Genomic DNA, 27671 nt, shown 5'->3' on the forward strand with positions numbered 1-27671 from the left:
AGCTTCGGGCCACTGGAAAAGAATGTCCCAGGCCAGCCGAGATTGGCTCTGGGTCCAGACTAGGCCTCAGCCTCTCGCCCTTCCACTCCGGGTTTCTTTCCTCCCAACTCCTGCACCAGGGCCGGCCCTGTCCTGCGCCCCGGCCCCAGCGCCCGGCCCCGCCCACCGCACTGGGCCGCCGCCGGCCCCGCCCACCCATCCCTGGCCCGTGGCCGGCTCCGCCCACCCTTCCCCGGCCGGCCCCGCCTACCCTTCCCCGGCCGGGGCCGGCGGCCGAGGGGCGGGGCGGGCCGGGAGGAGCCCCGCTCGGCCCGCGGGCGGGGGATCCGCCGCGGAGTTACGGGAAAGTTGGTCCGAGTTCCTGGAGTTTCCTGCTGTGGCTCTCCTGGCTCGGCCGGCTGGTGCCCCGGCACTCTGCCCGCCTCTCGCCTTCGCCGCCCACCTGGTCCTTCCTTCTGACCCTGGCCGCCATGGAGCAGCCGCCAGCGCCCAAGAGGTAAACGAACGCGGGGCGCGAGGAGCAGGAGGGAGGCGGCGCCGCCGGCCGCGGGGCGGGGGCGGCTAGGCCGGGCGGGACCGCGATCCCCTTCCCGCGGCTCCGGGGCCGCCAGCCGGGCGCGCCGGGGGTCGCAAGGCGGGTCCTAGCGCCGGGCCGCGCCTGTCGGTGGGTGAGGCGGGGCCGGAGGGGAGGCCAAGCCTCGAGTCCCCCCGGCCCGCCGGGCCTGGCGCGCGCGGGGAGAGTCGGTGGGCAGCGCTGGGCGCCCCGCGGCCGGACTCCGGGGGCGGGCGGGGTTCTCCCTCGTGTCAGGTTCAGCATCTGGGAGACGTAAAACTAGGAAATTATTGGGCTTCGTACAACCATCAAGGCTTTCTTGTCAAATATTTTCCAGAATGTTGCCCACCCCCCACCTTTTTTTTTTTTTGAGAAAGCGGGTTGTTTATTTACAGTTCAAGGAATTAAATATTAATAGCTAGACAGTGTGTAAAACTTAACTGTGCAAATGCTGCACTAACAGGTGTTCCTCGCCCCTTACTCTGCAAGTTCAAAATTATTTATGGATGCCGGACAGTAGGAGTCTTAAATTAGAACCCCTCCCCCATATGTGTGTGTGTGTGTGTGTGTGTGTGTGTGTATGTGTATGTATAGGTTTGTTTTTCTTTTAGCATGTAAAAATAGTGATGCTTTGGTATTTACTGTTCGTTAATATTCTCTGGTATATTGGAAAAGTAGCAGTTGAAATGGTCTTGAAAAGCTAAATCAAGGCTGTCCATTGATACAAATTCGTAATGTGTATTTCCCCCCATAAGAGTGAATCAGTTGATTGATGTTGGATAAAGCATTTCAATTTGTAAAATAAGGGTACCAATCTTTCTCGCAGATAGTGCTGTTGTGAAGAGTGAATAGAGTTTTGATAGCTAGAGATCTTTAGATGAAAGGCGGTATATTCAAGAATATGGAATAATTGCAAAGGTAGGAACTTCATGAGCTATTGTGAATTGTGTGACAAGACATGTGAGCCTTGAAGCCTGGGAACCATCTGTTCAGGTGAAAAAGGGGGGTTGTTGGGGAGTTTCCGAAAGAGACCTGCTGTTGGAGCCCTTGATAAATTCTTCTCTGGCATTTTAAAATATCCCAATTCTGAATATTGATTTGGCACTCAGTTTTAATACTGTAACAACTGGAACCAGTTTTCCCCCCATTTTGTTTTGGAAGGACTGTAAAGGGTACCTCTGAGATCCTACAGTAAGGCCAAGTTGAATGACTCTGAATTGAAGGAGAAACTCTATTGATGAGCTCTACGCCAAGTTATGAGAATTTCACTGTAGATTTAAGAGCGAATTAGAGAACCTGGAGGGGTTGGGGGAGGGGTGGTGGTGTGTACCACCATCCGTTGATGACTTACACTTTTCAAAGTGGTGGGTTGCACGTTTAAGAGACGTATTTTTAGCTCTCTTCAGAGAGACATGTTCATCCAGGAAGGCATTTCTAAAGCACAAAAGATATGTGACAAATCCCATATGTTTGAATATCTCTTAGATTTTTTTCATAGCGTTTTCTTTTCCATCCTATTGTTTATAATCCTTAAAGCAATCCCATTGAGTAGGTTGGATTATACACGTTAATCCTGTTTTATGAGATGAGGACACTAAAGAGGGTTCACCACATGGAGGGCTATGACAGAGATAACTGACAGTGAATTTTTGTGTTGTGCCTCTTAATGATCGCCCTCTAATAATGAAATGAAGCTACCATTTTTTTTGCGATCTTAACTATTTGCCAAGAATTTTGTATATACATTCTTTTACTTCGTTATCTCAAGGAATAGGAATCCTGGCTCTGCCACGTACTGTGCTAGTTCTGAATTTAATTTCTTCATCTGTAAAATGTGTTTGGAGTAAATGAGGTCGTATGTAGAGCACTTACAGTACAGTGCTTCATAATATGTTCAATAATGTTAATTGTCTATATTTTCCTCATTAAATGAAACTTGAAAGTGAAGTCGCTCAGTTGTGTCCAACTTTTTGCAACCCTATGGACTGTAGCCTACTAGGCTCCTCTGTCCATGGGATTTTCCAGGCAATAGTACTGGAGTGGATTGCCATTTCCTTCTCCAGGGGATCTTCCCGACCCAGGGATTGAACCCGGGTCTCCCACATTGTAGACAGACGCTTTACCATCTGAGCCACCAGGGCAAGGTTAAATAACTTGGTCGGGTGGAGGAGCTGCCAGTGGAACGCTTAGCACAGTGCTTTATAATATGTTCAGTAATGGTGAGCTGCAAGGGTTGTGTCCCCACTCATTGTGTCTCCAGTGATGCCTCTTTTTGCAACCAAAACTCTGCTTGCTGTCTTAGCATTCCACGAGCATCTCTTTCGATAATCTTGTCCCCTTTGCTTGTTCTCCTTTTAATCTCTGTAAGAATTCCACTTCGCTTTTCTGCTGTGAGTAGCTCTTCCTTAGGGCTCAGACATTATTACATGGTCACAAATGTGTTGCTGTTGATCGAGTCTATATGACCAATAGCTGCTTCGTAGCATTTTTGGTTTCTTCATGTGGATCCATTTCTTTCCTTATCTTATTTAGTTTGTCACTACATCATATAAAATTTTCCATCAGAAAGTCTGTGTCCACCCCCTTTCATTTCCAGTATTACTACCCCATTCCATGGTTTTAAGACCCTTAAGAGTTGATTTATAGCAGTGCCTTCCGGTTGGGCACAGTAGTTCAGTGCTTATCAAAATATTTTAACAGCAGAAGAGCTGTCTTTGGAGTAGAGGCAGAGCCCTAGGACTTGGTTCTCAACTCCTCACCTCCCTCTGTTCCCCTTTTGGTTTCGTGTGGAATCCTCTGCTGATCTATATTACACTGCGTTAGTTCATCCTGCACACAGCTTCTGTTCTGATTTTTTTTTTTTTTCTTAAACATCACTTTAGTCATGCTCCTCCTTATTTTGCAGGCGGGGGGAGATTGGGGCATACTCGCTGACTGGTACCCAAGAGCTCCATAGCTTGGTCTCAGCCTTAACCCCCAGCCTTGTTACTTCTGCAAGCTGAATCTTTCCTTCTAAAGTCTCCCTATTGTTCTTTGTTTAGGTTATAGGCTGTGGGTACTCCCAGGTTTGCCTTTGTTCATGATTTTCCCTTAGAAAAGTTTGTGTTATTTATTATTATTATTTTTTTACTAGTAATCTATGTTTTATTCAAAGCCTGCTTCATAAAGTATCTTATTTGAGTGCTTTCTAGCCTAAACTGTTTCTCTTTATTCCTATAATGATAATCATTTGAGTATCAATCTTAAGATTGTTCTTTTTTTTAATTACAAAGTTTTAGACATCCAAAAGATAATGGGGATGAATTTAGTAAATACTTACATATCACCACTCAGCTTTAGAAATAAAATATTCCCAATATAATTGAAGCTCCCTAAGTATATCTCTTCTCATTTGCATTCCTTTCCCATCCCCTCGAGGGTTGTCACTGTTGTGAATTGGGTGTTTGTCATTCCCATACATGTCTTTAAACTTTTAGTTTATATATATATAAACCGTTGTTTATATGTATCTGACATAGCATCAGGCCTTGATATTAGGCCGAGCTTTGTCACTGACTTTGAAAGTTGCTTCTTTGGGTATCATTCTTCTCCTCTGGGAGTTGGAGATTCCAGTGTACAACCAGGTCTGAGAAACTAGTGCCTAGATGATCTGGAAGGCCCCTTTTACCTTCGCAATATTGATTTGCTCTCCTCAACAAGGCCCGTGTTAAGATAGTGATAGGGCTGACCACATCTTTTGCCTAATTTGAGGATCAGAATGGCTTTTAGATCCCCCAGATTTCCTTAATACCTCATCACAGAGGTCTTTAGATGTCCTTATTAAAATGAAGTCCCTCTGGGAAGGGATGTATCACTAACTCAATGGACATGAGTTTGAGCAAGCTCGGGGAGATGGTGAAGGACAGGGAAGCCTGGTGTGCTGCAGTCCATGAGGCCGCAAACAGTTGAACACGACAGAGCGACTGAACAACAACTGGGAAGGGAAATCCACTAAATAGTTGTCAATTATCAGTATTTTGATAGATTGAGTTTATCAGATTTCTGTTTAGGGGAACTGCTAGATGACAGAAAAATGAACATAGAATAGGTAAGTTTTGATAGGTAGAGAAGGAAGTGACCAAACATGGGCTCTTCTCCGGGTAGAACATTCATAGAAGGGGAGGTGGATCTCTGTGATAGGTGGGGACCATGAGAACTCTGGTTGCTGGAGGGTACTTGTCAAAGAGAGGATAGAAAATCATTGTCGGAGAGAAATCTTTTACCAGATAAGCCTGGTCCCTGATGGGTTATAGGATTGATAGTTATTTAAAGTTTAAAATTCATTGATTAAGGTTGTACTTAGAGGACAAGTTGTATTGAAATAGTGAAAATATTGGAAGGATAATGAGAAAACTGCTGAAGCATATGTACTCTCAAAATAAGAAGAGTTCTTTGATTTAAACTGGTAAAAGCTTCCAGCTTCAGTGGCAGGCAAATGGAGATGTTCAAGTAGTTCAGTGGGAAAAGAATCCAGCAAACAGTGTCCCTTTACAGTAATGACTTGGGCCCAAAGCATATTTGTCCTTGCTTTTGACTTTTCTTGGTTAATTTGGGGTGGCTCCAACTCCATTAGAATGGATTTAGGCCCTATAGATGGAAACAATCAATTGGGGCTTCCTTTCTAGAGAGGAGTATGACAGCCTCTGGAGCAGTTCTTGGTGAGCAAACTTACAGTTGTGCATTAAGACAGGAGATAAACTCAGTCTTTCAGTCAACTCTCGGCAATGATTAATTTATGCATTGTTCTTTATGGGCTGAGATATAGCATATATTGGCACTGAAGAATTTGTTAGGATGTAAAGAAAAAGGTAAATGTATGTTAAACACAGCTAGTTTTGAAATTTGTTTTCCTGAAATAATCCCAGAAAATTTCAGTGCTCATTCCAGAAATGTGTAATAGTAAAGCTTTAAAGATAATGGGTTTAAATTGAGCACTTCCTGTTTGGTTATACAGGGGGAAAGTGCTTAGAATTTAGTTTTTCTAGTTTCAGAAAAGTCTGTGTAGAATTAGAGGTACTGTCACTTCAGCCCATCATATATTATTATTATTATTATTTTTTAATATTGATGATGAAACTCCAAAGCAGATGTTTCATGAAATGAACTACATGTAATGTTCTCTGGTATTTTTCTATTTTCTGTTTTTTTCTAGTTCTTTGAAAAGTTGCTAGTCATGACCACCCACCAAATTTTCATGACCTACTAACCAGTTGTGAACTGCAGTTTGAGAAACCTTCGTTGGTGTATATAGTTGTGACAGTAAGGAAATTGATTGCATTTCCAGCAGTATTCCTGATACTTCAAAGCTTGATGATGGCATTGCCAAAGGAATCCGGACTGGTAGCATTGTAACAAGCCATACATACGATAGAGCTATTCTTTGTAAAACAAAAAGGAGGGAGGTGAAGGAGAAAGAGGAAACCATTATTTGAAAACAACTATATTTTGAACACTGTGTCTATGTCCCAGTTAAGGTACAGGAAAGTGGAAAATGATTATGCCTGGCATCTGACAGGGTTTATAAAGGAACATATTCCCTGGTGGCTCAGTGGTAGAGAATCCACCTGCAGTGGATGAGACGTGGGTTCGATCCCTGGGTCAGAAAGATCCCCTGGAGGAGGAAATAGCAACCCACTCCAGTATTCTTGCCTGGGAAATCCTGTGGACAGAGGAGCCTGGGGGGCTGTGGTCTGTGGAGTCTCAAGAGAGTTGGACATGACTGAGCGACTAAAACGACGACAATAATACATGAAGGTTTCTTGAAGGTAAAGGCTTTTTTGCCTTCTGATGTAGAATGACCCTGTACACTGGAAATATCCCACTGTAATTATGATAACCTCAATTTCTGACTCTGTACCAGCTCCACCCTTTCTGTCTACCAGAGAGGTCTTTAGATTTTTTCTTCTAAAGTGAACATTTATACTATCTGATAGACATTTTCTATTTTAGTTGTCTCAAGCTTCTTGTCATTATTTTATTTGAATTGCTTCATGTGTCAGGATTACTCTAATTTTCCAAAGCTTTTAGCTTATAGTATAGAACAAAGATTGTATATTTGAAATGTCTTATTATAACTGTTTTTTCTACATGCAATCTCAAGTTGCATAAATGAAAGTAACAGACATGTATGAAAGTTAAAAATAAGTCCATTGCTTGTGTGCCATGAAATTAAGGTGCAGATTACCTTGAACTTCTTAAGAGTACCTCAAAAGATATATCTTAAAACATGACTCTGTAGCAAAATGAGAATTACAGAAAGCTGTCAGCATTAGTGATAATTAATATAGGTGTACACATGTAGTACTGTATGTGGGTTCTGAATTAGTGTGCACATGTAGTCCTGTATTAATCTATAGATTTTGTATAATACCAGACAGCTTAGTAATGAGGTAAAATGGAGTAAAATTTTTGGATATGTTGTTATAAGTATTAGTATCTTGATACACACAAAAAAATTGGGGAAATCATTGAGCATATATGATTTCTAAAGATGAGATAGTTTCTTTAATTCAAAATATAAAGTGTTATTCTCTGTCCAGGTCTTTTCTTTTTTTTTTTTTTTTTTTTGCTTTAGCGTTGCTTTCTATATCTCTGTCTTTTTTTTTTTTAAATTGAAGTGTAGTTAATTTATAATGTTATATTAGTTTCAAGTGTCCAGCAAAGTGATTCAGTTATACACACACACACATACATATATTTTTTTCAGGTTCTTTTCCACTGTAGGTTATTACAAGATGCTGAGTCTAGTTCTCTGTGCTGTACAGTAGATCTTTGTTGTTTACCTAGTTTATATATAGTAGTGTGCATATTTTAATCCCAAACTCCTGATTTATCTGCCCCTCCATCCCTTTGGTAACCTTAAGTTTGTTTCCTCTGAGTCCATTTCTATTTTGTAAATATGTTCATTTTTTTAAGATTCCACATATAAGTGATATCAGATGATATTTGTCTTTCTCCATCTGACTTACTTCACTCAGTATGAGAATCTCCAGATTCATTTATATTGCTGTGAATGGCACTATTTCACTCTTTTTATGACTGAGTAATATTCCATTGAATATGTGTACTGTATTTTCTTTATCCAGTCATCTGTTGATGGACATGTAGGTTACAGATCATGTTTTCACTTTTAGAGTTTTTGGTTTTCTGAAATTGTGGGACCTAGAGTTCTGTGATTGAAAAGGAATATAAGTTCAGATTATTTTTGTGATTTAGGTGAACGTTTTACATATTTAAAGAAATTAAAGAGAATAGGCATTTAATTTTCTTCACTCCTTCTGTCTCTAGCCGTATTATTTTTCCTGCTGGCAGGTTGCCCCATTCTCCTGTTTCTTTTTAAAAACTGACTTTCTTTACTCACCCATCATTGCTCACGGCACCAGTTGGTTGTCACCCTTGAGTTCATTAATTTGCTCATTTATTCATATATTTAGTAATTGCTAATTAACTACCTTTCAAATGCCAGATGTACATGGTTGAATGCAACAGATGAAATCTTTGCCCTCAAACATACACTTTAGTTGGAGCTTGAGCTGTGAGGGAGAGAAGTAGTATATATTGTTAAGGAAAATGGTGGAACCTGCTTAATAGGGTAGTTAAAGGACTACCTATGTCAACAGGAGGTTGAGAAATACTCTGTGTGAGTATCTGGACAGAGTATTCCAGACAGAGCAGAAAGCTATGAGAAGGCCTGGAGGTGGGGAAGAGTTTACAGTGTAGTGTGTGGGAGGAATTGAAATAAGGCCACGGTGGCTGTGTTGTAGACTGGGAGAAAGTGGTTGGAGATGAGGTCAGAGAGATGGGTAGGGATTCAATGATGCAAGCCATGGAAAGGAATTTGGATTTAAGTCAGTATAGTGGCTGTCACTAAAGGGTTTTAAGTGGAATTTTAAGCAGTTTGTGTCTTTATAAGAGCTCTCTTACTGCTTGGGTAGGGTGAATTGTAGAGGGTTAAGAATAAAATCTACTCTGATGGCTCAGCAGTAAAGAGTCTGCCTGCAGTGCAGGAGAGGCAGGTTCAGTTGATCCCTTGGTGGGAAAGAGTCCCTGGTGAAGGAAATGGGAACCCACTCCAGGATTCTTGCCTGGGATATCCCATGGACAGAGGAGCCTGGTGGGCTGCAGTCCATGGGGTCGCAAAGAGTTGGACACGACTGAGTGAGTGAACACACACACATGCGCGTGTGCACGCATACACACACACACACACACACACACACACACACACACGAATAAAAGCAGGGAAACAAGCGAGAAGGCCATTGATGTAGTTCTTGGTTAGAGATGGTGAAGCCCCCGGAGATGAAGAGAAGTGGACAGATGTAAGTTATATTTTGGAGTTAGAAATGAAAAACTGGTCAATCAGATGTGGGGAAGAAGGAAGAAGGAAACAATTCTGGCTCCTGGGTTTTGGATTTGGACAACTTGGGGGATGGTGAAAGACTGGGAGAGGAACAGGTTAGTTGTCTATATTCGCTTCCTTAGAATTCCAAACTCCCAGGAATGTGAATCTGTTTTGGCCCAAAATGTTGATATTAGGTGGTTCCCTCAGAAGAGGAAATGTGTAGGGATGAAATGATGGGCATTGATTTCTTTCCTCAACCTCTTGTTTTCACCGCATTAGACTAGAGAATGGGAAACAAATCAAGCCTCTGTTAAGTGTTGAAATGTTCGAGTGACCTGATATTTAAGAAAAACCTTAGGCTACCCACTCCAGTATGCTGGCCTGGAGAATTCCATGGACTGTAGAGTCCAAGGGGTCGCAAAGAATCGGACATGACTGAGCGACTTTCACTCTTTTATTGCAAAATGAAACATCAGTAAAAGACAAATGTATGGTTTGACGAATTACTATAAGGCAGGCACCCGAATAATCACCAGTTAGGTTAAGAAACAGAGCTTTGCCACCCTCTCGAGAAGCCCCTTCTGAGTGCTCCATGCCAATCACAGCCACCTTTCCCCACATGTAACCATTATCTTTACTTTTATGGTAAAAACTTGAATGTGCATTGCTGGACATTGTAGGTTAGTCTTGCCGATTAAAAAACAGTTTTTATATGAGGTGTTTTTACTCTTTAGGTTGGTCCTCTATCTTTTCTCTTCTCCTTTTCCTGTTGAAGACCCAGACTGTTTGAATTATTTCCCGCAGCCTGGATCTTGCTGATTGCTTGCTCAAAGCGCAGTTCAGCATGTTCATTTGGCCTCCATATTTCCTGCAGATGGGCAGCTGGATCCAGAGCTCAAGTCTGGATCCAGGGCTCAAGTCAGTCCCTTAGGCATCATAGTAAGTGGTGGTGTCAAGACTGTATGAGTCACTTAACGTGTAGTTGCCTCTCTTTTTTGTGATGTTAGCAGCTGTTGATGGTTAATACTTATTTCTGTTAATTTGCTGGGAGTTGCAGAATGGTGAAATTCAAAGTATACCATTTTGTTTTCAATTATTAGTTGGAATGGTTTATTAGAGAGTCACTTTTCTTAGCTTCTGTTTGGTTAGCCAGTGGTATAGTGTGTAAAGGAAAGACAGGATAAATGCTTGATTCTTTCCCTTTATTTACCCATTTTTAAGATAATGAATCAAGTCCCTCTTTTCCTCCAAAAGGGACTCATTCCTTTCTTTTTTTTTCTTTTTTAAAAATGCCATTGTGAGCTGATGGGTATAAACATATTTGATGGATTTAATTCATTGCATTTACTTTTGCTGCAGCTCAGAGTGTCCCATCTTTGATCAGTGGCAATCCCTTTAAGCAACAACATGACCCACATGGTCTTTGGAGAGCTTCTTTGCTCTCTGCTGTGATAAGACATTGAAGGCTCATCTTGTTTATCTTTTGTCCTAGATCTGGAATCAGCCTGTGCAGTAAGCCTACTTTTAGTGAGAGATGGTATTTCAAGACCCTAACCTGGCCACTAATATGATGTTATTTTAAAATAAGAGTTTTATTTCTAGATAGGAAACCTGACTCATTTTTTCAAACTATGGGCTAGTCTATCAAAAAATGTGAGATAGCACTGGCAGTTTTACACTTTTTCCTGGATAATATCCACCATGCATGTGTGTTTCTAAGTTTGAGTCAGAAATTGGACATGTGTAGACAGATTTCTGTGGTAGAGACTTTTTAGAGTGGACCTTTTATCTTTGTCTTCTCCCTATCTTAGTCTGGTTACCATGTGACCCACTGTTATCCTAATATCTAGCCTCACTGTTTTCTTACCTCTAAATGTTTCAGGTGACCTAGTTTCTTCTTTTCTTAAATGAGAAAAAGACTCTAAGACAGATAACACTACTAGTGACCTGATCAGATTTCAGGCCTTACTTTTAAGGTAGACCTTTTAGCTTACCTTGTCTTGTATGCATACAAGTATATCTGTGTAAAAACAAACAAAATTCAAGGGCATCTTGATGCTTCTTTATAAATCCAGCCCTAACTGACTATAGTATGGTGAATTGCAAAATGAAGCACATCCAGATATTAAATGCCACATGTTGCTGCCTGTTACTTTTGTTATTAACACCTCTTGTTAAGTTTTATTGTGCTTTTGAATAAGTAAAAAGAGATATTTGTTTCAGTGACATAGCTGGTAAATTACATTTGCCACTGTGTCACATAATCATAGAAAGAATTAGTTTTGATGTAATTGCTTACTATATTAAAAGACATTAGGTTGCACTTACAAGTTGCTATGTGAGTTAGTCCATCATTGCAATCAAATAGCAGCCAGTAACCATTTTCCAATGATGTTAAATAATGTCTGTTCAAACATTTTTAATAATTAGTGAAATCTAGATCACAGAAAGGGATCAGAGAGAAATGATTGCTCTGAATAGAATTTATAGTGTATGTAATTCTTAAGAATTATTTAAAAAGATGAAATTAAACAATGGAATTTCATAAAAATTCCAGTGGAAACTTAAAAATACATGTACTCATTAGCTCTTGAGAGGAAAGTATTTTGATAATTTTCTTCTCCTGGTAGACTGAGTTTTCCTTCTGTACACTTGAGTCTCATTTATACTTCCAAGGCCTTTTTTTCTAAAAGAACTCAAGTACCAGGCCAAGATAAGAAAATGGGATCACTCCACCCCTTTATATACAGACTTGCAGCACTTGATTAGTCAGCTTTAGTTAATGTTCATAAAAAAGTCATGTGATGTAAAACAGTTTCTCAAAATAGTGATATAGTGATAACTTTAAAGTATCGAACATTACTGGGAAGTGTGATGTATTATGTAATAGATTTTCCAAATAAATGAAGTAAATCACTTCAAGCATTATACTCTTAAAATATTTTTAAAACAGTTTTAAAACAACCAGTTTTGATGGAAATTCCTTTCAAAGTGAGGACACTTGACCCAGTCTTCTGAGACAAATCATTTGCTTTCTTGATTACTTAATATTATTTAAATATAAATTTTAGTTCATAAAAAAACATAATAAAATCCATGGAGCCGTTCATAGTGTTAGTTTATGGAAACAGTCAAGGGTGCTGTTTTGGTGTGTTGGAAGCTTTGTTGCTGTGTATAGCTGTTTCCTGCCCCCCACCCCCGAGTCTCTAAACGGCAGCTTAGAAATAGTGATCTGACCTAACACCAGTTTTCCCTTTCTCAAAGTAAATGCTCTTTGCTCAGTTTCTGCTTACCAAAGACCTTTTTCTCTTCTGGATTCGGGTTCACAGTACGTCTTAATCATCTTTTGACTAAGCAATTATTGTGGAGTGAAGGAGAGCAAAATTCTTCAAACTTTCCTAAATTTCTAAAATTTAGCATGAAAATAACAATTTTTTTTGCATCAAAAAAGAACTGATTTTACCTTAAAACCTTCACAAAACTCCCAAGTTAAACAAATTCCTGTTATTTTGGAACATTGCTTAGATTTTGGGGACTCATGGTATTACCAAACTGAATTGATGTTTCAGAGGTATATTTGTGTACAAATAGGACTTCCTAGGTGGCTCAGTGGTAAAGAACCCGCCTGTCAGTGCAGAAGCTACAGGAGACACTGGTTAGATCCAGGGTTGGGAAGATTTCTTGGGGGAGGAAGTGGCAACCCACTCCAGTATTCTTGCTGGGATAATCCCATGGACAGAGGAACCTGGAGGGCTACAGTATACAGTGTCACAAAGAGTCGGACTCAACTGGGCACCCCCCCGCCCCCCACCCCCCCACCCGCCCCCCCACCCCCCCACCCACACCCACCCCCACACACAAATACGGTAAAGTTGAATTTGTAGTTTATTTTTAATTTCTGTGGGTGAAATATTTAAGCTATTTATCTTTCTTACGATGATTGATCTTTTTTGTCTGTTAGACACATCTGTAATTTTAAAATTTTATTTTTATTTCTTAGGAAAAAACCTCAAACAGGTGAAAATAATCCCAATTAAAAAAAAAAAAAACACAAAAGGAATTTTCACCAAGCACCAAAATCATGAACTATTTCTCAGTTTCCTCCCCTTAATTTATTTACAAAGAACCTCAGAGAAATACTGGGAAGTGGTTTCCTATGTGCCCTAGCAATGAGAAATCAAGCAAAACAGTGTCCATCTCTGCAAACAGCTGCAAGCAGCCACTGTCCCACAGGTCGCCCCATACTTCTCTTCATGAAAGCCTATAAAAATTATGCGGAAGTCAGAGTACAGAACTCATTGAATGATAGAAATATTAGTATTGTTAGAGTTTAAACGTTCCTTGAATTTAGACTTTTATTAATGTGGTTATTACACCTTTAATGTATTAATGTTTGGAATTGTTGCAGTTAATTATAGTGTTCTTCTAGGGATGGGAGCAAGGAGTTGAGAGTGTGTAGAGAATAAATCCTCATAGTTTATTTTCAGAGTTTGAGGTGTGGGAAAATAAATGAGGAATAAGGCATATGAGTAAATACAGTTTTTAAGTGTAGGTAGTCTCTTTAGCACAAGTCGTAGTGGGTTTTTTATATGCCAGGTTCATGAGTAGACCTTGGGAAGTTTCATGTAGATGTCTCCTCTTTTATTGTTAATCAGTTAAAGATTCTGTTCCCTTTTTTAGTTCTCAAATCTAGGTATGGCTGTTGAGTGTTTAAAAATCTATTTTGGTGGGATGTGAGTTATGTTGAAGCATTTTTAGATGTGCTGTTTTTTGTTGTCTGCATTTTCTGGATTTGTATTTTTTGAAAAATGAGTTAGTAAGAAAGTAAATGCATGTCTTTAGGGCTGGGGAGTATATCACAGTGTTTGTTACCTTCTTAGAGGTTTGTTATAAGAAATTAAAGGGAATCATGCCACTTTCCAGTTGAGGGTAGGTGAAAAAATTGTTAGAAATTAAAAATGAAAGACTCCAAGGGTGAAGGAAGGGGAAAAATCTTAACTTCTTCTTTAAAGTCCTTTGCCAGGAAATTATAATTTTAGAGTGCTTTCGGGCAGTGAGCCCAAGCTGAGAGGAAATGGTTTGATAGAGTTGAAAAACAAGACTTTCATTTAATTATGAAGTCCTCTATCCATTGTAGACCATTTATTTTTTGAGTTGGATTTTAGTCCGTTCTAATGCCACTAAATTAACCCCTCATAAATTTTCATACAGTTTTAAAAAATAAATATACTATGAGATCATCAAATTATATCTGTCTTACTATTTAAGAAGTGATAATTGCTAGGAAAACATTTGAGAGCCAGAACTTTAGAGTCAGGTAGACCATGGTTCTTGGAGAAGGCAATGGCAACCCACTCCGGAACTCTTGCCTGGAAAATCCCATGGATGGAGGAGCCTGGTGGGCTGCAGTCCATGGGGTCGCGAAGAGTCGGACATGACTGAGCGACTTCACTTTCACTTTTCACTTTCATGCATTGGAGAAGGAAATGGCAACCCACTCTAGTGTTCTTGCCTGGAGAATCCCAGGGACAGCAGAGCCTGATGGGCTGCCATCTATGGGGTCTCGCAGAGCCAGACACGAATGAAGCGACTTAGCAGCAGCAGCAGCAGACCATGGTTCTAATCTTAATTCTGCCATTTCCTGATGCAGTCAATGGTGGGTAAGTTACTTAAGTTTTTTAAGTCTCGGTATACTCACTTATAAAGTGGAGGTGATAATAGTACCTTCTCTTTGGGTTTTGTGAGGATTAAATGACGTCTAAAAAACTTATGCAGAAGTCAGAGAACAGAACTCACTGAATGATACAAATGTTAATGTTGTCAAGAGTTTAAACTTCCCTTAAGTTAGACTTTTATTAATGTAGCTATACTTTTAATCAGTGTATTGTTTGGGATTATTGCAGTTAAGTCTAGTATTTTTCTAAAGATGGGAGTGAGAAGTTCTGAGTGTATAGAGACTAAATCCTCATATTTTATGTTCACAATTTAAATGTAGGGAGAAAATGATTGTAAATAAGTGATTGGTAAAGCATTTACTTCTGAAGAGTTTCTGAAGTGTTTTAGAAATGTGTCTGGCATTGCTGACATCTTTTGAAGAAAAAGACACAGTTTTCCACTGGAGTGACAGGGAATTCCCATCTTTGAGACTTCATTGTGTTTGTCATTAGCCTGAATAGAAAGGCCTTTAAAGTTTATTTTTTAAAGAAAGCGTTTGAATGCATTTTGTTTGGTATTATATTTATTCATTAAAGTATTCAATTAGTGCTAAGTGTGAAGTGGACCCTGTTGCTAAGCCCCAGTAAGCAATCATTCTAGGTGGGGTTCAACCCCTGGTAAAATTGCACGTGTCTTAATGAAGAAGAGGGCCTGGCTAAAGTGCAAATTCAGCAGCAGAGAGAAAACTCCCATATAGTCTTCAAGTGCCAGAATTACGTTTTGGATCTTTGAGCCAGTTCCCTGCTGGGGGCCAGTACTAGAGCTTGGGTCTCCTTGAGCTCAATCTCCAACTGTTGCAGGATGGAAATAGCAAATGTGGCTTGTCTTGCCAGTACCTGACTGAGCTTGAGCAATTGTGTCATACGCTTTAATACATGGAATAATAGCTCTCTGCTGAATAGCTGATGGCTTCTCAGAATCGTAAGCATAGATGCCCTGAAGAAGAAACATTTAAGTTCATATCATCAGAGTTATCAACAATCCCATTCCCAGTTGCTTCCTGATGACACCGTTAGGCTCCATTCCCTCTGGGCCACCACGTTCTCTGTTAAAATCTGCGGAGCCACAGACATGATCCACAGAACGGACATGATCCAAAGAACGAGTCAGTGCCCGACTGAAAAGCAGCAGTGCAACTGTAATGTTAAATAGGTGGGTCAGAGGTTAAAGCATCTGCCTGCAATGTGGGAGACCTGGGTTCAATCCCTGGGTCGGGAAGATCCCCTTGAGAAGAAAATGGCAACCCACTCCAGTATCCTTGCCTGGAGAATCCCATGGATGGAGGAGCCTGGTGGGCTACAGTCCACGGGGTGGCAAAGAGTCGGACACGACTAAGCGACCTCACTTTCACTTTCTTTCACTCGTAGTAATACCTATAATGTAATCAGTAAAATACAGAGAAATTTGCCAGAAGGGAAAAGGACGTGGAAAATGACAGAGCTGAAATGAGGTAGAAGGTGCTCTTTGAAGGCGGAATCTCTCTTTTCTCAAAGCTGGGAGTTTTTTCTCTGTTGCTGAATTTGCACTCTAGCAGGTCCTCTTCTTCATAGTTTCCTAAGAGATCTAGAGAGCCTATCCAAACTATTCTTCACTAGGGAGCTAGATCCGGCAGTGCAGAAAGCCATTCCCTTGTGTTTCTATTTACATGTCTCCGGCCAAAACAACCCAAATAAAAATGGGCAAAAGATTTGAACAGACATTTCCCCAAAGAAGACCTGCTTTTTCCCACTGTGTTAGCAATGATGTAATAGGTTATGTTCTTTCCTACTTTATGAGATAGAAAGTCAATTGCCAGAAAAGCCAGATTGTATTTTCAGTTATTTATTTGAAAAAGATAATTCTAGGGTATGTCTGCTAAAGCATGTAATAAACTATATCTTGATAGCTCCATGAGAGAGATATCTTGGGGGTGACTTGTTCTCCACAAAATTCACCGCACCTGAGAGAGTGCATATTCTAAAGGACTGTCTTGAATAACTTTTTTTGGATCTGTGATTAAAAACATTTATGACGAAATTCTGAGGTGTTAAAAACCACAATATGTCAAGTACAGATGAAATTATACTCATTATATCATGTTTGCCAAGGCAGGAAAATAGGAAAATGTATTTGTGTGTGTATCTATTTTAAATTGGCTTCTAATTATGAGGTTTTCTTTTCTATCTGTAAGGGCTTTAAAAGCTGATGATATAAAAATTAAAATTATACCATAAACTGAAATGATCAGTTTTCATTTAAAATACCAGAAAGGGAAAGAGGAAATAAAGACAAACATGAATCGTTTACCAAAATAAATCATGTGTTTTCACTTGACAGATACCCCTGAGACCATCTTTTTGCCTCAGTTAAATTAGTAGCATTTCAGTTGTTCCACATGTTGAGAAAATAAGACATATGGACTAATAGAAAATTCTCATTAAGCTTTTACTGGATTCACTCGGGGGACCTATGACTTGTTTGCTCAAAATGAACCAATTTGCAAGCCTACTTTAAGAAAATAATTATAACTCCCAAAGAACTGAATGGTGGTTAGATTACCTTTTGGCTTAGTATTAAAGGTTTGTTAGTATAATGCTCTCTGCATCACTGTGCTCATGTGCGTGGCTCATCTTGAGCTACTTTGTGCTTCCTTGTCCACAAAGGACATGAAGCACAGGGCAACATTATGACGTTTTGGAAAATTTAAGAGACTGACTTCTTTTTCTGGTAGGGATATACTCTTATCTTTCTTACTCGTATCTTTCTTTGTTGTGGTTGTTCAGTTTGTGAGTCATGTCTGACTCTTTGTGACCCCATGGAGTGCAGTGTGCCAAGCTTCCCTGTCTTTCAGTATCTCCTGGAGTTTGCTCAGTGTCCATTGAGTTGGTGGTTCTATCCAACCATCTCATTCTCTGCTGCCCACTTCTCCTCTGGCCTTCAGTCTTTCTGAGTATCAGAATCTTTTCTGAACAGTTGCCTGTTCATATCAGATGGCCAGCTTCAGCGTCAGTCCTTCCAGTGAATATTCAGGGTAGAGTTCTTTTAGGACTGACTGGTTTGATCTCATTGCGGTCCAAGATCTCTCAAGAGTCTTCTCCAACACCATAATAGGAAAACATCAATTCTTTGGCACTCAGCCTTTTTTATGGTCCAGCTCTTGCATCTGTACATGACAGTATCTTTCTACTCTTCTCTTCTTTTCCTCATTCACTTCGGTTCAGTTCAGTCGCTCAGTCGTGTCCGACTCTTTGCAACCCCATGAATCGCAGCACACCAGGCCTCCCTGTCCATCACCAACTCCCGGAGTTCACTCAGACTCATGTCCATCAAGTCCATGATGCCATCCAGCCATCTCATCCTCTGTCGTCCCCTTCTCCTCCTGCCCCCAATCCCTCCCAGCATCAGAGTCTTTTCCAATGAGTCAACTCTTCGCATGAGGTGGCCAAAGTACTGGAGTTTCAGCTTTAGCATCATTCCTTCCAAAGAAATCCCAGGGCTGATCTCCTTCTTATTTTTATTTTATTTTTTTTAACCCAGCGCATGTCTACAGCCATTCTTTTGCCAGTATCTTTAACTTCCTTGTCTCATTGGTCTTCTGTAGCATCTGCCTGGCAAAAGGCCAAATTCTACTTTTCTGCCTTCTCCTTGCCTACCTAAGACTTCTGAGCAGTGCTGACGGGAACATGAAACCTTGAAGACTGCCACTGGTATTTAACCTCAGCAAGAGAAAGATTGCCATGGCCTCTAACCTCAAGAAGATCTCAGGGCCATCTAGTAGTCCTGTTGAACTTTGTGAGATTTATTATGTTGTTTTTGTTCTCCACTCTGGCTATTTCAGATATAGTTGTGTGTCTTCAAATCTCTGATTTTGACTTCCTCACAACAGATAAATATTCCTCCTACTTCATAAAACAAATAGAAGCCAATATATGAGAACTCACTCAACTTTCTGTCATCAGTCTACTGTCTTACCTGCAACTCTGCCTGTCTTTACCTCTTGTTATAATGTGAGAGGTTAGTATATCCAGCCCTCCGAGGTGAAGGCACCCCCGTCCACCTGTGCTTTGGATAATTTTCATGTAGCCTTTTCAGGGATAGGCTTTAGTAGTTATTTCTTATTATTTCTTTATTTTCAACTTTTTCTTATTTTACTGATTCATTCCCAACAGCATTTATGCTTATTCAGGCATTCCTGATTTTTTTTTTTTTTTTTGCTTGTTTGGCTTTATCTTCTTTTTTCAACTCATGTCGTCAATCACTTGTCCTTTTTCAGAAACTTCTAGTGTAGAGTGATTCATAGTGTTTCTGCTTCTTCACTTTGTTCCATTATCTCAAACTGTTGCAGTCTGGCGTCTGCCTCTGCTGTTCCACGTGAGTGGAACAATCCCTTGCTCTTGCTGTGCTCACCAATGATTTTCTTACCACTACACTTACTTTTTTGGTAAATCAATGTTATTGCGGTGTAATTTGCATATCCTAAATGCACCCTTTTTGTTTGGCTTTTTGAGCTTGGCAGTAATGATTTTGAGATACATTGAGGATATTAAATGTATTAGTAGTTTGTTATCTTTTATTGCAGTGGAGTAGTAGTCCAGTGTATGGATTTACAATAGTTTGTTTATTCATCCATGGGTTGCTGGACATTTGGATTTTTTTGGGTCAGTTTTTGGTTGTTTTGAATAAGACAGCAGCCTTATTGAATATTTGTATTTAAGTCTTTGGTGGACAAACATTTTCATTTTTACTGATCAGTACCAGGAGTGGAATTGCTGGGTTGTATAAGACTGTGTCTATGAGTTATAAGAACTGCTAACTTGCTTTCTAAAGTGACTGCTTAATTTTTCATTTCCTGTATCGAATGTATGAGAGGTCTCCTTGTTCCACATTCTCACTAATACTTGTTATTGTAATCTTTTTAATTTTAGCAATTTTTTTTTTGTGGCTATGTGATGTTATCTTATTGTAGTTTTATTTTCCATTTCCCTAATGACTAATGATGTTGATCATCTTTTAATGTACTTATTAACTGTTTGTTTGTATTTTTAATGAGGTGTCTGCTCAAATTTTTTTTTCAACCGTTTTTATTTTTGAGTTTTTGTCTTGTTGTTGAGTTATAAGATTTTTTTATGTATTTTGGATACAATTCCTGTGTCATAGAATCATATATGTGAATTTTGTTCTCCAGTCACTTAGATTAAATAGTTCTGTATCAGTGCTTATGTATCTGTATGCATGTATAGGTGTATGTGTCTGGGATTCATGTGAAGATAGTACCCACAAAAACAAGGAAAATGACCCACTGTCAAAAGATGAAATAGTCAACAGAACCAGAATCAGAAATGATATAAATGTTGGAAATATCATACAGGGGTTTTGAAGTTACAGGGACTACTGTTTGTTAAGTGTCTAGTGAAAGGTGGACAACACCTGTGAACAGTTAAGAGAATTTATCTGCGGAGTGGAAATTATTGTTTTTTTTTGAAAGAGTCAAATAGAAATGCTAGAGATAAAAGGTACAAAATAAAGAATTTAAGCTGGTTGATAGTATTGTTTGTCTTCTATATCCTTACTGATTTTCTGTAAACTTACTGTATCAATTACTGAGAGAGGAGATGTTGAAATCTCCTGCAGTTATTTTGAATTTGTCCTTCTATCAGTAATTTGTTTTGTGTTTTGTAAGCTTTGTTTTAGGGTGCTTACACATTTAGGGTTGTTATGTCTTCTCAATAAATTGTTTGTCATTACAGAATGTCCATTTTTAGCCCTGGTAATAATTTCTCTGCAGTCTTCTTTGCTTGATATTAACACAACCACTTTAGTTTTGCTTTGATTAGTTTATCATGGCATCTGTGTTTGTATCTATAATATCTATATCTATCTATCTGTCTGTCTTTATCTCCTTCTTTTTACTTTTAACCTCTTTTTGTCTTTATAGTTAAGGTGATGTCAGCACGTAGTTGGGTCTTATATTTTGTCTAGCCTAACAGTCTTTCTCTTTTAATTGAATGACTTGACTATATTATTTAATGTAATTAACCAATATATTTTGTTAACTACATTTTCCCCACTTTTTTCTTAGTAGTTGCCCTAGGGATTATAGTATGTATCTTTATTACAGTCAACTTCAGATTAACGTGATTCCAGTAAGTTTGCTTCATTATGGCTCCATTTCATTTCTCCTCCTTTGTTCTGTTGTTTTTGTATATATTTTACTTAAATACATTACAGTTTCAACAATTCAGTATTGGAATTATTGATTTAAACAGTCATGTGTTAAAAGATGAATATATTATCTTTTATGTTTATATAAATATTTACCATTTCTTTTCACCCCAAAGTATTTCCTGTATTATTTCTTGTAGAGAAGTTCTGCTTGCAGCAGATTCTATTAGTTTCAGTTTATCTGGGAATATTCTTGTTTCCCTTTCATTTTTGAAAGATAAATTTGCTGGATTTAAGGGTTCTTGGATGACATTGTTCTTGTAACATTTTGAGTTTTTCTTTCACTTCTGACTGCCATGGTTTCTGATGAGAACTCAGCTTTTAATCACATTCTTGTTTTAATTCTCGAAGAGCCATTTTCTCTTGATTCTTTCAGAAATTTCTTTTTGTCTTTCATCAGTTTGATTACAATGTATCTAGGTGTGGATCTTTGTGTGTTTATCTTCATGATCATTTAGCTTCTTGTATAGTACTCTTGCCTGGAAAATCCCATGGACGGAGGAGCCTGGTGGGCTGCAGTCCATGGGGTCGCGAAGAGTCGGACACGACTGAGCGACTTCCCTTTCCCTTTTCACTTTCATGCACTGGAGAAGGAAATGGCAACCCACTCCAGTGTTCTTGCCTGGAGAATCCCAGGGACGGCGGAGCCTGGTGGGCTGCCTTCTATGGGGTTGCACAGAGTTGGACATGACTGAAGCAACTTAGCAGCAGCATGTGTAAATTATTGTTTTTCATCAAATTTGGGAAGTTTTCAGTCACTTAAAAAAAAAAAGTTTTTTTCTGCCTCTTATTCACTCTTTTCTCCTGCGTGCTTGAGTGCTGTGTTGCTTCAGTCATGTCCGACTCTGCGATCCTGTGGACTGTGACCCACCAGGCTGTCTGTCCATGGAGTTCTCCAGGCAAGAACACTGGAGTGGGTTGCCATTTCCTCCTCCAGGGCATCTTCCTGAACCAGGGGTTGAACCTGGGTCTCTCGTGTCTCCTGCATTGCAAGTGGATTGTTTACCGCTGAGCCATCAGGGGAGCCTCTTTTTCTTCTGACTTTCCCTTTATGAATCTCATAAAGGGATGATAATGATCTCTTATTAGGCTGTGAGGCTATGTTGATTTTTCTTCACTCTTTTTCTGTTTTTATAGAAAAGATACTTTATTTAGTTATCTTCACATTTACTGATTTTTTCATTTGTTATCTCAGAAATGAGCTGTCAAACTCTTTAAATGTATTGTCTTTAAGGTGGTATATTTTTCATGTCCGAATTTTACATTTTTATTAGTTTGTGTATCACTATTGCGATTCTCTGTTTTTTGAATCATTTTCATGGTGTTTTCTTTTAATTTCCTTAACACAGTTTCTTTTTTTTGAATGTATTTAAAGTAGCTGCTTTGAAGCCTTTGTCTGATGTATCCAATAACTGGACCCACAGTGAGCCATTGTGTATTGACTGCTTTCTTTTACATTGATTGCTTCTATTTTGTTTTGTTGAGTGCTTTCCTAAGTATGGGTCACGCTTTCCTTTGCAGGTTTCATAATTTTTTGTTTGTTTAAAACTGGACTTGTAAAATAATACATTGTAGGAGCTCTGGTTTCTTTCCTCCCTCCCAGGCTTTTTTTTTTTTTTTTTTCTTTTAAACTTTCATGAACTTAAACTGTGGCATCTACCTCCCTGCAGTGCTTGGCTGGTAGAACCTTTGCTCATATCTTTTATTTTTAGTTTTCTAGCCAGAGTTCTTTGGGAATGCCTTGTTCATCAGTGATTTGTGCAAAAGTTGTGGTCGAACACATTGTTCCCATATGACTGCCAGTCTCTGCTGATGTATATGTGTATGGGTTGGGGAGCACATTGAAACCTATAGCTTTGAAGTCTCTTTGACTCATACTTTTCACTAGGTCTGTTTTTTTTCCCCAGACAGTATTTTTATTTCAGAACAAATTCATATACAGTTTCTGCAGAAGATTAGAAAATTTTATAGTTCTACTTTGAATTACAAGCACAAAGGCATTATAAGTACACATCTCTAATAATCCTAAAAAATTGATCTATGATTATGGTAATGTGACAGCAGATTGATTTTAAAACTACAGTCCTTAAGTATTAATACCTTAGAAATGATTCCTCATCATTGGAATTATTTTCACATTAAAAATTTACAGTATATTTCATTTATTGTGTTTCAAATGTAGAGCCAAGTGATTCAGTTATACATATTTTTTCAGATTATTTTCCATTACAATTTACTGAAAGATATTGTATACAGTTCTCCATGTTATGAATGGAATACGTTGCTTATCTATTTTATGTATAGTAGTATTTACCTGTTAATTTCATACTCATAATTCATCCCTCTCCACCTCCCACTTTTTGGTAACTATAAACTGTTTTCTGTGTCTGAGAGTCAGTTCCTATGTGTATATAAATTCATTTGTATTATCTTTTAGATTCCACGTATAAGTGATGTATCATATTTGTCTTTCTATGTCTGACTTACTTCACTAAGCATACTGTTCTCAAGGTCTCTTCATGTTGCTGCAGATGGCAGTCTTTCATTCTTTTTCATGAATGATATTGCACTGTGTGTGTGTGTGTATAAGACAATGATTTATTGATGGGCAACTGGGTGGTTTCTGTGCATTGGCTATCATAAATAGTGCTGCTATGAACATTGAGGTGCATGTATCTTTTTGAGGTTTCTTCTTTTCCGGGTGTGTGTGCCTAGGAATGTATATCCTAGGGATTGCTGGGTCATATGGTAGCTCTATTTTTAGTTCTTTTAAGGAAGCTCCATACTGTTTTCCATATTGGCTGCACCAATTTACATTTCCATGAATAATGTAGGAGGGTTCCCTTTCCTCCACACCCTCTCTAGCATTTTTTATGTGTATACTTTTTGATGATAGCCATTCTGACCAGTGTGAGGTGACACCTCAGTGTGGTATTGATTTGCATTTCTTTAATAATTAACAGAGTGGAGCATCTTTTCATGTGCCTGTTGGCCATCTGTATATCTTTTTTGGAGAAATGTCTGTTCAGGTCTTCTAGCCAATTTTTGACTAGGTTCTTTGTTTTTTTTTTTTTTTTAAATACTGAATTATATGAATTGTTTGTGTATTTTGGATATTAACCCCTTGTCCATTGTATCACCTGTACATATTTTCTCCTATAAGTTTTCTTTTTGATTTGTTGATGGTTCTTTGGCCAGACAAAAGCTCTTAAGTTCCACTTGGTACTCTTTGTTTTTGTTTTTATTTCTTTTGCTTTGGGAAATTGATCTAAGAAAATGTTGCTCTGTGTCAGAATGTCTTGCATGTGTTCTCTCCTAGGAGTTTTATGGTGTCACATCTTTAAACCGTGAATTTACTTCTGTATATGGTACGAGAGTGTGTTTCATTGATTTACATGTAGCTGTCCAGCTTTCCCAACCTTCCTTTTTGAACATACTGTCTTTTCTCCATTGTGTATGCTTGCCTCTTTTGTCATAGATTAGTTGATTGTAGATGTATGGGTTTGTTTCTGGGCACTCTGTTCCGTTCCATTGCTCTATTATACATGTCTGTTTTTGTGTCAGTACCATGCTGTTTTGATAACTGTAGTTTTGTAGCATAGTCTGAAGTCTGGAAAGTTTGTGCCTTCAGCTTTGTTCTTTTTCTTCAGAATTGCTTTGGCAATTCTGGGCCTTTTTGTCATCTCACCTAAATTTTAGGATTTTTATTTTGTTATTTTACAGAAATCACTTTCAAATCAAGTGTCCTAAATCTTTTCCTGGATGTTTTCTTCAAGGTTGGGCCTTGTATTTATTGATTTTGGGTTAATTTTAAACATTTTTGTAAGGTAAAAGTCCCGCTTCTTTCTTTTACGTGTAGACATTCAATTTTCCCAGGACCATTTGTTGAAGAGACTGTCCTTTCCCCACTATGTAGTCTTGACACCCTCTGAAAATCATTGGTCTTGCATACAAGGGTTTATTTCTGGGCTCTCTGTTCTGTTGCATTAGTTTGTGGTACTGACTTGAATCAGTACCACAGTGTCTTGACTAGTTTTGTTTTGTAGTATGTTTTGAAATCAGAAATTGAGAGACCTCTAACTTTGTTTTATCTCCTCAAGATTGTTTTGGCTATTTGGGACTCCTTGAAATTCCATATGAATTGGAGGATTTTTTTTTTTTTCCACTTCCAGAAAAAAATAAAGTCAAGGGATGTTGATAGAGATTGTGTTCAGTCTGTAGATTGATTTAAACAAATTCCATATGTTTTGGAGGATTTTTTTTTTTCCACTTCCAGAAAAAAATAAAGTGATGGGATGTTGATAGAGATTGCATTCAATCTGTAGATTGATTTAAACAGTATTAAGTCTTCCAACCAATCCTTGAGCATAGGGTGTATGTCCATTTATTTGTATATTCTTTTATTATTTTTACTTTCAGCAATGTCTTGTAGTTTTCAGTTTATAAGTCTTTTACCTCCTTAGTTCAGTCTCTTTCTAAGTACTTTCCCCTTTTTTATGCTATAAAAATGGAATTGTTTTCTTAACTTCATTTTATTTCTGAGTATTGTTCATGTATTAGAAGTGTAATTGATTTTTTGGTGTTGATTTTGTATGCTGGAACTTTGCTGAAATCATTCATTAGTTATAACAGGTTTTTGTGTATATGTGTAATGTTGTCCATATGTAGAGTCTTCTCTTGTGTTGTTGGAAGAGGGTGTTTGCTATGACCAGTGCATTTTCTTGGCAAAACTCTATTAGTCTTTGCCCTGCTTCATTCCGCATTCCAAGGCCAAATTTGTCAGTTACTCCAGGTGTTTCTTGACTTCCTACTTTTGCATTCCAGTCCCCTATAATGAAAAGGACATCTTTTTTGGGTGTTAGTTTTAAAAGGTCTTGTAGGTCTTCATAAAACCTTTCAACTTCAGTTTCTTCAGCATTACTGGTTGGGGCATAGACTTGGATAACTGTGATATTGAATGGTTTGCCTTGGAGACGAACAGAGATCATTTTGTTGTTTTTGAGATTGCAGGGTCCACTGGAGAAGGGAATGGCAAGCCACTTCAGTATTCTTGCCTTGAGAACCCGTGAACAGTAGGAAAAGGCAAAATGATAGGATACCGAAAGAGGAACTCCCCAGGTCATTAGGTGCCCAATATGCTACTGGAGATCAGTGGAGAAATAACTCCAGAAAGAATGAAGGGATGGAGCCAAAGCAAAAACAATACCCAGCTGTGGATGTGACTGGTGATAGAAGCAAGATCCGATGCTGTAAAGAGCAATATTGCATAGGAACCTGGAATGTCAGGTCCATGAACCAAGGCAAATTGGAAGTGGTCAAACAAGAGATGGCAAGGGTGAATGTTGACATTCTAGGAATCAGTAAACTAAAATGGACTGGAATGGGTGAATTTAACTCAGATGACCATTATATCTACTACTGCGGGCAGGAATCCCTCAGAAGAAATGGAGTAGCCATCATGGTCAACAAAAGAGTCCGGAATGCAGTACTTGGATAAGGGCCTAGATCTGATAGATAGAGTGCCTGATGAACTATGGAATGAAGTTCGTGACATTGTACAGGAGACAGGGATCAAAACCATCCCCATGGAAAAGAAATGCAAAAAAGCAAAATGCCTGTCTGGGGAGGCCTTACAAATAGCTGTGGAAAGAAGAGAGGCGAAAAGCAAAGGAGAAAAGGAAAGATTTAAGCATCTGAATGCAGAGTTCCAAAGAAGAGCAAGAAGAGATAAGAAAGCCTTCTTCAGCGATCAGTGCAAAGAAATAGAGGAAAACAACAGAATGGGAAAGACTAGAGATCTCTTCAAGAAAATTAGAGATACCAAGGGAATATTTCATGCAAAGATGGGCTCGATAAAGGACAGAAATAGTCTGGACCTAACAGAAGCAGAAGATATTAAGAAGAGGGGGCAAGAATACACGGAAGAACTGTACAAAAAAGATCTTCACGACCCAGATAATCATGATGATGTGATCACTCATCTAGAGCCAGACATCTTGGAAAGTGAAGTCAAGTGGGCCTTAGAAAGCATCACTACGAACAAAGCTAGTGGAGGTGATGGAATTCCAGTTGAGCTGTTTCAAATCCTGAAAGATGATGCTGTGAAAATGCTGCCCTCAATATGCCAGCAAATTTGGAGAACTCAGCAGTGGCCACAGGACTGGAAAAGGTCAGTTTTCATTCTAATTCCAAAGAAAGGCAATGGAAAAGAATGCTCAAACTACCGCACAATTGCACTCATCTCACATGCTAGTAAAGTAATGATCAAAATTCTCCAAGCCAGGCTTCAGCAATACGTGAACCGTGAACTCCCTGATGTTCAAGCTGGTTTTAGAAAAGGCAGAGGAACCAGAGATCAAATTGCCAACATCCGCTGGATCATGGAAAAAGCAAGAGAGTTCCAGAAAAGCATCTATTTCTGCTTTATTGACTATGCCAAAACCTTTGACTGTGTGGATCACAATAAACTGTGGAAAATTCTGAAAGAGATGGGAATACCAGACCACCTAACTTGCCTCTTGAGAAATCTGTATGCAGGTCAAGAAGCAACAGTTAGAACTGGACATGGAACAGCAGACTGGTTCTAAATAGGGAAAGGAGTACGTCAAGGCTGTATATTGTCACCCTGCTTATTTAACTTCTATGCAGAGTACATCATGAGAAACGCTGGACTGGAGGAAACACAAGCTGGAATCAAGATTGCCAGGAGAAATATCAATAACCTCAGATATGCAGATGACACCACCCTTATGGCAGAAAGTGAAGAGGAGCTAAAAAGCCTCTTGATGAAAGTGAAAGAGGAGAGCAAAAAAGTTGGCT

General features: G+C 39.0%; 1 protein-coding gene across 3 annotated transcripts in view; it reads left to right on the forward strand.

Moving 5' to 3' along the window:
- Window positions 1-239: 239 nt before the first annotated feature.
- STK3 (serine/threonine kinase 3) overlaps window positions 240-27671 on the forward strand; it is a 310137-nt gene continuing 282705 nt past the window's right edge. For 2 of the 3 annotated variants that reach the window (XR_011259059.1, XR_011259060.1), the window contains exon 1: window positions 241-496. Coding sequence is in view for 1 of the 3 variants with exons in the window: in XM_069600533.1 (XP_069456634.1) it covers window positions 471-496 (26 nt within the window). In the remaining 2 variants the exon portion in view is untranslated. Of the gene's footprint in view, window positions 497-27671 lie in introns of all 3 variants that reach the window. The other variant, XM_069600533.1, reaches the window with a different exon arrangement.

The sequence above is a fragment of the Ovis canadensis genome, chromosome 9, assembly GCF_042477335.2.
Source record: "Ovis canadensis isolate MfBH-ARS-UI-01 breed Bighorn chromosome 9, ARS-UI_OviCan_v2, whole genome shotgun sequence".
Lineage (NCBI taxonomy): Eukaryota > Metazoa > Chordata > Mammalia > Artiodactyla > Bovidae > Ovis > Ovis canadensis.